Source organism: Pelophylax lessonae (assembly GCF_965119305.1).
Source record: "Pelophylax lessonae genome assembly, chromosome: 7".
NCBI classification, from domain to species: domain Eukaryota; kingdom Metazoa; phylum Chordata; class Amphibia; order Anura; family Ranidae; genus Pelophylax; species Pelophylax lessonae.
The window spans coordinates 65,103,239-65,115,515 of record NC_138774.1 but is presented as its reverse complement, the minus strand read 5'-3'; the positions used below and the strand labels follow the sequence as shown (position 1 = coordinate 65,115,515).

The following is a 12,277-nucleotide window of genomic DNA, read 5'->3' as shown; positions in this document are numbered from 1 at the left end:
AATATGCTGCCAAACTTTGAGAATAAGCCCTTTGTTCTCGTAGTCCTTAGGACGTTGTCTGATTTTTAGTGGAACATGTCCCTGTATGGTTTTCTCTGAATAATATTTAATATATACATTTTTTCTTTGACATCACAGCTATACAACATGTATCCAAACCTTATGAACTACGTGCCAGGTCCGCATAAGAAACTGGCGAAGTATTTTAATATGATCTATGACATTTCAGCCGAAAGCATGAAACAGCACACTGAAACTTTGGATTCCGATAATCCTCGTGACTACATTGACTGTTTCCTAATGAAGATCAAAGAGGTAATCATAACCTGGTCTTACATTCAGCCAGAATGTACTGAATATACATGGGGTTTCCAAACAAAGGAAGTGGACTGCTTATTTGTTTGTGATTACTCTGTGTAGTAACCACTTTACAGTGCCTTGAAAAAGTATTCATACCCCTTCAAATTTTATTTTGTCATGTTACAACCAAAAACGTAAATGTATTTTATTGAGATTGATGTGATAGACCAAAGTGGCACATAATTGTGAAGTGGAAGAAAAATGATAAATGGTTTTCAATTTTTTTGAAAATCAATATGTGAAAAGTGTGGCATGCCTTTGTATTCAGCCCCCCTTAGTCAATACTTTGTAGAACCACCTTTCGCTGTATTTACAGATGCAAGTCTTTTTGGGTATGTCTCTACCAGCTTTGCACATCTAGAGAGTGAAATTTTCGCCCATTCTTCTTTGCAAAATAGCTCAAGCCCTGTCAGATTGGATGGAGAGCATCTGTGAACAGCAAATTTTAAGTCTGACCACAGATTCTCAATTGGATTTAGGTCTGTACATTGACTGAGCCATTCTAACACATGAATATGCTTTGATCTAAACCATTCCTTTGTAGCTCTGGCTATGTGTTTAGGGTTGTTGCCATGCTGGAAGGTGAACCTTCAACAAGCCTCAAGTCTTTTGCAGACTCTAACAGGTTTTCTTGTAAAACTGCCTTGCATATGGCTCAATCCATCTTCCTGCCAACTCTAACCAGCTTCCCTGTCCCTGCTGAAGAAAAGCATCCCTACAACATGATGCTGCCACCACCATGTTTCACAGGGGGAGAATGGGGTGTTCAGGGTGATTCGTACTGTTAGTTCTCTGCCACACATACAGTATCTCACAAAAGTGAGTACACCCCCACATTTTGTAAATATTTTATTATAGGGGTGGGGGGGTCAGCATGTCGGTGTTTAGACCATGCGCCACACACTGCATCAAATTGGTCTGCATGGCTGTCATCCCAGAAGGAAGCCTCTTCTAAAGATGATGAACAAAAAAGCCCACAAACAGTGTGCTGTAGACAAGCAGACTAAGGACATGGATTACTGGAACCAAATTGGATTGGCTATCATGCACAGCTGCACCAGATTTTGCACTCTCTAGTTTTAGTACAACAACCCTGTGGTGTTGCATTCTTCAGTGTAAGCAGGGCCGGCACTACCATGGGTCCCAGTAGGACCATGGGACCCAGGCGGCACTTAGAGAGGGGTGGACCCCGGCCGCCGCCTCTTCTCCTCTTCGGCTATTACTCGAGTACAAAAAAAAGGGTCAGCGGCCGGCCTGACATGCACCGAATAGCCGAACATGTACGGGCTTTCCCAAGCGGCGGCGGTTCATGCTCGGTGACGTGTTGGCGCCGGGCAGCGCCATTTTTAAATCCTAAGGCGCCTTTAGGAACAAGTAAGTGAGACTGCTCCACAGCCACACTACCTGCCATTATGCGGGGCTGCAGGCATACTACAGAAGATGCAATGCTGCGGGCATGGTACATGCCTGCAGCACTGCATCTCCTGTAGTATGCCCGCAGCCCCGCATTCTCTTGTACCATGCCCGCAGACCCGCATTCTCCTCTACCATGCCCACAGCACTGCATTCTCTTGCACCATGCCCGCAGCCACGCATTTTCCTGCACCATGCCCGCAGCCCTGCATTCTCCTGTACCATGCCCGCAGCCCCGCATTCTCCTGTGCCATGCCTGCAGCCTGGCATTCTCCTGGCCATGCCCGCAGCCCCGCATTCTCCTGTACCATGCCCGCAGCCCCGCATTTTCGTGTACCATGCCCGCAGCCCCGCATTCTCCTGTACCATGCCCGCAGCCCTGCATTCTCCTGTACCATGCCCACAGCCCCGCATTCTCCCGCGCCATGCCCACATCCCCGCATTCTCCTGCGCCATGCCCACAGCCCCGCATTCTCCTGTACCATGCCCGCAGCCCCGCATTCTCCTGTACCATGCCCGCAGCCCCGCATTCTCTTGTACCTTGCCCACAGCCCCGCATTCTCCTGTATCATGCCCTCAGCTCCGCATTCTCTTGTACCATGCCCGCAGCCCCGCATTCTCCTGTACCATGCCCGCAGTCCCGCATTCTCCTGTACCATGCCCACAGCCCCGCATTCTCCTGTACCATGCCCGCAGCCCCGCATTCTCTTGTACCATGCCCGCAGCCCCGCATTCTCCTGTACCATGCCCACAGCCCCGCATTCTCCTGTACCATGCCTACAGCCCTGCATTCTCCTGTACCATGCCTGCAGACCCGCATTCTCCTGTACCATGCCCGCAGCCCCGCATTCTCCTGTACCATGCCAGCAGCCCTGCATTCTCCTGTACCATGCCAGCAGCCCTGCATTCTCCTGTACCATGCCCGCAGCCCTGAATTCTCCTGTACAATGCCCGCAGCCCCGCATTCTCCTGTACCATGCCCTCAGCCCTGCATTCCCCTGTACCATGCCCTTAGCCCCGCATTCTCCTGTACCATGCCCGCAGACCCGCATTCTCCTGTACCATGCCCGCAGACCCGCATTCTCCTCTACCATGCCCACAGCACTGCATTCTCTTGCACCATGCCCTCAGCACTGCATCTTCTGTAGTATGTCCACAGCCCGCATTCTCTTGTACCATGCCCGCAGACCCGCATTCTCCTCTACCATGCCCACAGCACTAGATTCTCTTGCACCATGCCCGCAGCCCCGCATTTTCCTGCACCATGCCCGCAGCCCTGCATTCTCCTGCACCATGCCCGCAGCCCTGCATTCTCCTGTACCATGCCCGCAGCCCCGCATTTTCTTGTACCATGCCCGCAGCCCCACATTCTCCTGTACCATGCCCACAGCCCTGCATTCTCCTGTACCATGCCCACAGCCCCGCATTCTCCTGTGCCATGCCCGCAGCCCTGCATTCTCCTGTGCCATGCCCACAGCCCCGCATTCTCCTGTACCATGCCCGCAGCCCTGCATTCTCCTGTACCATGCCCGCAGCCCCGCATTCTCCTGTACCATGCCCGCAGCCCCGCATTCTGCTGTACCATGCCCACAGCACTGCATTCTCCGGTACCATGCCCTTAGCCTCGCATTCTCCTGCACCATGCCCGCAGACCCGCATTCTCCTGTACCATGCCCGCAGTCCCGCATTCTCCTGTACCATGCCCGCAGCCCCACATTCTCTTGTACCATGCCCGCAGCCCCGCATTCTCCTGTACCATGCCCGCAGCCCCGCATTGTCCTGTACCATGCCCGCAGCCCTGCATTCAATTTCTCCTGTTCCATGCCTACAGCCCCGCATTCTCCTGTACCATGCCTACAGCCCTGCATTCTCCTGTACCATGCCCGCAGCCCCACATTCTCCTGTACCATGCCCACAGCCCCGCATTCTCCTGTACCATGCCAGCAGCCCTTCATTCTCCTGTACCATGCCCGCAGCCCTGCATTGTCCTGTACCATGCCCGCAGCCCCGCATTCTCCTGTACCATGCCCGCAGCCCCGCATTCTTCTGTACCATGCCCGCAGCCCCACCTTCTCCTGTACCATGCCCGCAGCCCCGCATTCTTCTGTACCATGCCCGCAGCCCCGCATTCTCCAGTACCATGCCTACAGCCCTGCATTCTTCTGTATTATGCCTGCAGCACTGCATTCTCCTGTACCATGCCCGCAGCCCCGCATTCTCCTGTGCCATGCCTGCAGCCTGGCATTCTCCTGGCCATGCCCGCAGCCCCGCATTCTCCTGTACCATGCCCGCAGCCCCGCATTTTCGTGTACCATGCCCGCAGCCCCGCATTCTCCTGTACCATGCCCGCAGCCCTGCATTCTCCTGTACCATGCCCACAGCCCCGCATTCTCCCGCGCCATGCCCACATCCCCGCATTCTCCTGCGCCATGCCCACAGCCCCGCATTCTCCTGTACCATGCCCGCAGCCCCGCATTCTCCTGTACCATGCCCGCAGCCCCGCATTCTCTTGTACCTTGCCCACAGCCCCGCATTCTCCTGTATCATGCCCTCAGCCCCGCATTCTCTTGTACCATGCCCGCAGACCCGCATTCTCCTGTACCATGCCCACAGTCCCGCATTCTCCTGTACCATGCCCACAGCCCCGCATTCTCCTGTACCATGCCCGCAGCCCCGCATTCTCTTGTACCATGCCCGCAGCCCCGCATTCTCCTGTACCATGCCCACAGCCCCGCATTCTCCTGTACCATGCCTACAGCCCTGCATTCTCCTGTACCATGCCTGCAGACCTGCATTCTCCTGTACCATGCCCGCAGCCCCGCATTCTCCTGTACCATGCCAGCAGCCCTGCATTCTCCTGTACCATGCCAGCAGCCCTGCATTCTCCTGTACCATGCCCGCAGCCCTGAATTCTCCTGTACAATGCCCGCAGCCCCGCATTCTCCTGTACCATGCCCTCAGCCCCGCATTCCCCTGTACCATGCCCTTAGCCCCGCATTCTCCTGTACCATGCCCGCAGACCCGCATTCTCCTGTACCATGCCCGCAGACCCGCATTCTCCTCTACCATGCCCACAGCACTGCATTCTCTTGCACCATGCCCGCAGCACTGCATCTTCTGTAGTATGCCTGCAGCCCGCATTCTCTTGTACCATGCCCGCAGACCCGCATTCTCCTCTACCATGCCCACAGCACTGCATTCTCTTGCACCATGCCCGCAGCCCTGCATTTTCCTGCACCATGCCCGCAGCCCTGCATTCTCCTGTACCATGCCCGCAGCCCCGCATTCTCCTGCGCCATGCCCGCAGCCCTGCATTCTCCTGCACCATGCCCGCAGCCCTGCATTCTCCTGTACCATGCCCGCAGCCCCGCATTTTCTTGTACCATGCCCGCAGCCCCACATTCTCCTGTACCATGCCCACAGCCCTGCATTCTCCTGTACCTTGCCCACAGCCCCGCATTCTCCTGTGCCATGCCCACAGCCCTGCATTCTCCTGTGCCATGCCCACAGCCCCGCATTCTCCTGTACCATGCCCGCAGCCCTGCATTCTCCTGTACCATGCCCGCAGCCCCGCATTCTCCTGTACCATGCCCGCAGCCCCGCATTCTGCTGTACCATGCCCACAGCACTGCATTCTCCTGTACCATGCCCTTAGCCTCGCATTCTCCTGCACCATGCCCGCAGACCCGCATTCTCCTGTACCATGCCCGCAGTCCCGCATTCTCCTGTGCCATGCCCGCAGCCCCACATTCTCTTGTACCATGCCCGCAGCCCCGCATTCTCCTGTACCATGCCCGCAGCCCTGCATTCTCCTGTACCATGCCCACAGCCCCGCATTCTCCCGCGCCATGCCCACATCCCCGCATTCTCCTGCGCCATGCCCACAGCCCCGCATTCTCCTGTACCATGCCCGCAGCCCCGCATTCTCCTGTACCATGCCCGCAGCCCCGCATTCTCTTGTACCTTGCCCACAGCCCCGCATTCTCCTGTATCATGCCCTCAGCTCCGCATTCTCTTGTACCATGCCCGCAGACCCGCATTCTCCTGTACCATGCCCGCAGTCCCGCATTCTCCTGTACCATGCCCACAGCCCCGCATTCTCCTGTACCATGCCCGCAGCCCCGCATTCTCTTGTACCATGCCCGCAGCCCCGCATTCTCCTGTACCATGCCCACAGCCCCGCATTCTCCTGTACCATGCCTACAGCCCTGCATTCTCCTGTACCATGCCTGCAGACCCACATTCTCCTGTACCATGCCCGCAGCCCCGCATTCTCCTGTACCATGCCAGCAGCCCTGCATTCTCCTGTACCATGCCAGCAGCCCTGCATTCTCCTGTACCATGACAAAGAAAATGGGGTTCCCCTTGTGGGACTTTAAAGGCACATAAAATATACTGTGTAGAAAATTATATGAAAAGAGTATTGAAAAATATAAATTTTATTGTAAACACAAATAATGATTAAAAACAGTACAGGCAAAGGAGAGACAGATATATCAACCGTAGTAGTCTGAACTAAAACCCAACATGTTTCGAAGCCAAAGGGAAGATTTTGCTTCTTCTTCAGGGGAGGGGTTCAAACGGTACTCTAATGAATAAAAAAGTATAAATAGTACAAAAACCATAAATTTTGGGGGTTTTTTTTAAGGAAGGAAGATATTTCAACATAACTTTATAGAGTGTTATACAGTTATTATAATAACAATAGTGACGAGTACTTACAGGGTTGAGAAAATAACTGTACTCAGGTAGCCTGCACGGTTAAAAACATCTGGTGGGTGCGAATGTCCTTGCAGTCAAAAATGCAATAAGTAAGATGGTAAATGGTTATTCTAGCCAATGAACCAGCCGCTGTTGACATCAGGTGTGCAGCCCCCAATCAATGGACGTCTGAAGTCCTTAATTGGGAGAGGCCAGAGGTAGCCTTTAGGGCGTAGGTGAGTGGTAAAGGTGTAGGTAGCACCGGTCTGAAAAATGGACAGAACAGGGCTAAGTACATTGATATATGTAGCAAAATAGGCAAGGGAGAGGCTGATAAATGTCGGCATATAAGATAGCTGTATATCTATGAGTAGTATGGTAAGTATATAAAAAGCATAATGACATAAAAATATATACCAAAAAGGTAGCCCAATATAAAATGGGCAATAAAATTATATTGCAATAGAATATAGCTAGAACAGCGAAGCCGATCAGAGAGAAGTATAAAGATTTTTTGGGAAACTAATTAACATGTATAAAATTGATACCTGAATGTAGATGGTAGTAAGGCAAACAGCGTCCTCTCAGCACCACAGCCAGCAAGTAAATGCGCTGGCTGTGTGTTGCGAGAGGTGCACTATAAAAGTGCTAGTTAATTAGTGCAAGACGTGACACAGCTGGCCTCAAGGGAAGGGCTTCCCGGAACGCCGGTGCCGAGCCCGCCCACAGAACCATGCGTCAACCCTGACGCGACGTGGGCGGGATCGGCGTCTGCGCTCCACCGACACGGGGGTCAGAGCCGGAAGTGCAGATGCACTAAGGCTGCCGATTGGTCCGAGCTGAACCGCAAAGGGCACAGAGGATGGAAGATAGGACCAGACTACCGCGATAACGCGGTATATGTCTCCCCGTGCCGGGACGCACATTAACGAAGGGGCAACGCCCGGAGTCAACATAAAGCAATTTATGTTGACTCCGGGCGTTGCCCCTTCGTTAATGTGCGTCCCGGCACGGGGAGACATATACCGCGTTATCGCGGTAGTCTGGTCCTATCTTCCATCCTCTGTGCCCTTTGCGGTTCAGCTCGGACCAATCGGCAGCCTTAGTGCATCTGCACTTCCGGCTCTGACCCCCGTGTCGGTGGAGCGCAGACGCCGATCCCGCCCACGTCGCGTCAGGGTTGACGCATGGTTCTGTGGGCGGGCTCGGCACCGGCGTTCCGGGAAGCCCTTCCCTTGAGGCCAGCTGTGTCACGTCTTGCACTAATTAACTAGCACTTTTATAGTGCACCTCTCGCAACACACAGCCAGCGCATTTACTTGCTGGCTGTGGTGCTGAGAGGACGCTGTTTGCCTTACTACCATCTACATTCAGGTATCAATTTTATACATGTTAATTAGTTTCCCAAAAAATCTTTATACTTCTCTCTGATCGGCTTCGCTGTTCTAGCTATATTCTATTGCAATATAATTTTATTGCCCATTTTATATTGGGCTACCTTTTTGGTATATATTTTTATGTCATTATGCTTTTTATATACTTACCATACTACTCATAGATATACAGCTATCTTATATGCCGACATTTATCAGCCTCTCCCTTGCCTATTTTGCTACATATATCAATGTACTTAGCCCTGTTCTGTCCATTTTTCAGACCGGTGCTACCTACACCTTTACCACTCACCTACGCCCTAAAGGCTACCTCTGGCCTCTCCCAATTAAGGACTTCAGACGTCCATTGATTGGGGGCTGCACACCTGATGTCAACAGCGGCTGGTTCATTGGCTAGAATAACCATTTACCATCTTACTTATTGCATTTTTGACTGCAAGGACATTCGCACCCACCAGATGTTTTTAACCGTGCAGGCTACCTGAGTACAGTTATTTTCTCAACCCTGTAAGTACTCGTCACTATTGTTATTATAATAACTGTATAACACTCTATAAAGTTATGTTGAAATATCTTCCTTCCTTAAAAAAAACCCCCAAAATTTATGGTTTTTGTACTATTTATACTTTTTTATTCATTAGAGTACCGTTTGAACCCCTCCCCTGAAGAAGAAGCAAAATCTTCCCTTTGGCTTCGAAACATGTTGGGTTTTAGTTCAGACTACTACGGTTGATATATCTGTCTCTCCTTTGCCTGTACTGTTTTTAATCATTATTTGTGTTTACAATAAAATTTATATTTTTCAATACTCTTTTCATATAATTTTCTACACAGTATATTTTATGTGCCTTTAAAGTCCCACAAGGGGAACCCCATTTTCTTTGTCCTAATACTAGGGATGTGGCACACATAAAGCGCTAGGCTAAAGCACCCCATTCATTCTCCTGTACCATGCCCGCAGCCCTGAATTCTCCTGTACAATGCCCGCAGCCCCGCATTCTCCTGTACCATGCCCTCAGCCCCGCATTCCCCTGTACCATGCCCTTAGCCCCGCATTCTCCTGTACCATGCCCGCAGACCCGCATTCTCCTGTACCATGCCCGCAGACCCGCATTCTCCTCTACCATGCCCACAGCACTGCATTCTCTTGCACCATGCCCTCAGCACTGCATCTTCTGTAGTATGTCCGCAGCCCGCATTCTCTTGTACCATGCCCGCAGACCCGCATTCTCCTCTACCATGCCCACAGCACTAGATTCTCTTGCACCATGCCCGCAGCCCCGCATTTTCCTGCACCATGCCCGCAGCCCTGCATTCTCCTGCACCATGCCCGCAGCCCTGCATTCTCCTGTACCATGCCCGCAGCCCCGCATTTTCTTGTACCATGCCCGCAGCCCCACATTCTCCTGTACCATGCCCACAGCCCTGCATTCTCCTGTACCATGCCCACAGCCCCGCATTCTCCTGTGCCATGCCCGCAGCCCTGCATTCTCCTGTGCCATGCCCACAGCCCCGCATTCTCCTGTACCATGCCCGCAGCCCTGCATTCTCCTGTACCATGCCCGCAGCCCCGCATTCTCCTGTACCATGCCCGCAGCCCCGCATTCTGCTGGACCATGCCCACAGCACTGCATTCTCCGGTACCATGCCCTTAGCCTCGCATTCTCCTGCACCATGCCCGCAGACCCGCATTCTCCTGTACCATGCCCGCAGTCCCGCATTCTCCTGTACCATGCCCGCAGCCCCACATTCTCTTGTACCATGCCCGCAGCCCCGCATTCTCCTGTACCATGCCCGCAGCCCCGCATTGTCCTGTACCATGCCCGCAGCCCTGCATTCAATTTCTCCTGTTCCATGCCTACAGCCCCGCATTCTCCTGTACCATGCCTACAGCCCTGCATTCTCCTGTACCATGCCCGCAGCCCCACATTCTCCTGTACCATGCCCACAGCCCCGCATTCTCCTGTACCATGCCAGCAGCCCTTCATTCTCCTGTACCATGCCCGCAGCCCTGCATTGTCCTGTACCATGCCCGCAGCCCCGCATTCTCCTGTACCATGCCCGCAGCCCCGCATTCTTCTGTACCATGCCCGCAGCCCCACCTTCTCCTGTACCATGCCCGCAGCCCCGCATTCTTCTGTACCATGCCCGCAGCCCCGCATTCTCCAGTACCATGCCTACAGCCCTGCATTCTTCTGTATTATGCCTGCAGCACTGCATTCTCCTGTACCATGCCCGCAGCCCCGCATTCTCCTGTGCCATGCCTGCAGCCTGGCATTCTCCTGGCCATGCCCGCAGCCCCGCATTCTCCTGTACCATGCCCGCAGCCCCGCATTTTCGTGTACCATGCCCGCAGCCCCGCATTCTCCTGTACCATGCCCGCAGCCCTGCATTCTCCTGTACCATGCCCACAGCCCCGCATTCTCCCGCGCCATGCCCACATCCCCGCATTCTCCTGCGCCATGCCCACAGCCCCGCATTCTCCTGTACCATGCCCGCAGCCCCGCATTCTCCTGTACCATGCCCGCAGCCCCGCATTCTCTTGTACCTTGCCCACAGCCCCGCATTCTCCTGTATCATGCCCTCAGCCCCGCATTCTCTTGTACCATGCCCGCAGACCCGCATTCTCCTGTACCATGCCCACAGTCCCGCATTCTCCTGTACCATGCCCACAGCCCCGCATTCTCCTGTACCATGCCCGCAGCCCCGCATTCTCTTGTACCATGCCCGCAGCCCCGCATTCTCCTGTACCATGCCCACAGCCCCGCATTCTCCTGTACCATGCCTACAGCCCTGCATTCTCCTGTACCATGCCTGCAGACCTGCATTCTCCTGTACCATGCCCGCAGCCCCGCATTCTCCTGTACCATGCCAGCAGCCCTGCATTCTCCTGTACCATGCCAGCAGCCCTGCATTCTCCTGTACCATGCCCGCAGCCCTGAATTCTCCTGTACAATGCCCGCAGCCCCGCATTCTCCTGTACCATGCCCTCAGCCCCGCATTCCCCTGTACCATGCCCTTAGCCCCGCATTCTCCTGTACCATGCCCGCAGACCCGCATTCTCCTGTACCATGCCCGCAGACCCGCATTCTCCTCTACCATGCCCGCAGCACTGCATCTTCTGTAGTATGCCTGCAGCCCGCATTCTCTTGTACCATGCCCGCAGACCCGCATTCTCCTCTACCATGCCCACAGCACTGCATTCTCTTGCACCATGCCCGCAGCCCTGCATTTTCCTGCACCATGCCCGCAGCCCTGCATTCTCCTGTACCATGCCCGCAGCCCCGCATTCTCCTGCGCCATGCCCGCAGCCCTGCATTCTCCTGCACCATGCCCGCAGCCCTGCATTCTCCTGTACCATGCCCGCAGCCCCGCATTTTCTTGTACCATGCCCGCAGCCCCACATTCTCCTGTACCATGCCCACAGCCCTGCATTCTCCTGTACCTTGCCCACAGCCCCGCATTCTCCTGTGCCATGCCCGCAGCCCTGCATTCTCCTGTGCCATGCCCACAGCCCCGCATTCTCCTGTACCATGCCCGCAGCCCTGCATTCTCCTGTACCATGCCCGCAGCCCCGCATTCTCCTGTACCATGCCCGCAGCCCCGCATTCTGCTGTACCATGCCCACAGCACTGCATTCTCCTGTACCATGCCCTTAGCCTCGCATTCTCCTGCACCATGCCCGCAGACCCGCATTCTCCTGTACCATGCCCGCAGTCCCGCATTCTCCTGTGCCATGCCCGCAGCCCCACATTCTCTTGTACCATGCCCGCAGCCCCGCATTCTCCTGTACCATGCCCGCAGCCCTGCATTCTCCTGTACCATGCCCACAGCCCCGCATTCTCCCGCGCCATGCCCACATCCCCGCATTCTCCTGCGCCATGCCCACAGCCCCGCATTCTCCTGTACCATGCCCGCAGCCCCGCATTCTCCTGTACCATGCCCGCAGCCCCGCATTCTCTTGTACCTTGCCCACAGCCCCGCATTCTCCTGTATCATGCCCTCAGCTCCGCATTCTCTTGTACCATGCCCGCAGACCCGCATTCTCCTGTACCATGCCCGCAGTCCCGCATTCTCCTGTACCATGCCCACAGCCCCGCATTCTCCTGTACCATGCCCGCAGCCCCGCATTCTCTTGTACCATGCCCGCAGCCCCGCATTCTCCTGTACCATGCCCGCAGCCCCGCATTCTCCTGTACCATGCCTACAGCCCTGCATTCTCCTGTACCATGCCTGCAGACCCGCATTCTCCTGTACCATGCCCGCAGCCCCGCATTCTCCTGTACCATGCCAGCAGCCCTGCATTCTCCTGTACCATGCCAGCAGCCCTGCATTCTCCTGTACCATGCCCGCAGCCCTGAATTCTCCTGTACAATGCCCGCAGCCCCGCATTCTCCTGTACCATGCCC

The 12,277-nt window shown here is 54.7% G+C and overlaps 1 protein-coding gene across 1 annotated transcript in view; it reads left to right on the top strand.

Moving 5' to 3' along the window:
• The window catches only part of LOC309559483 (cytochrome P450 2F3-like), a 53,100-nt gene that overhangs the window by 23,208 nt on the left and 17,615 nt on the right, over positions 1–12,277 (top strand). Inside the window, exon 5 of the mRNA XM_082262757.1 lies at positions 139–315. Coding sequence (XP_082118883.1) covers positions 139–315 — 177 coding nt within the window. The remainder of the gene's footprint in view (positions 1–138; positions 316–12,277) is intronic.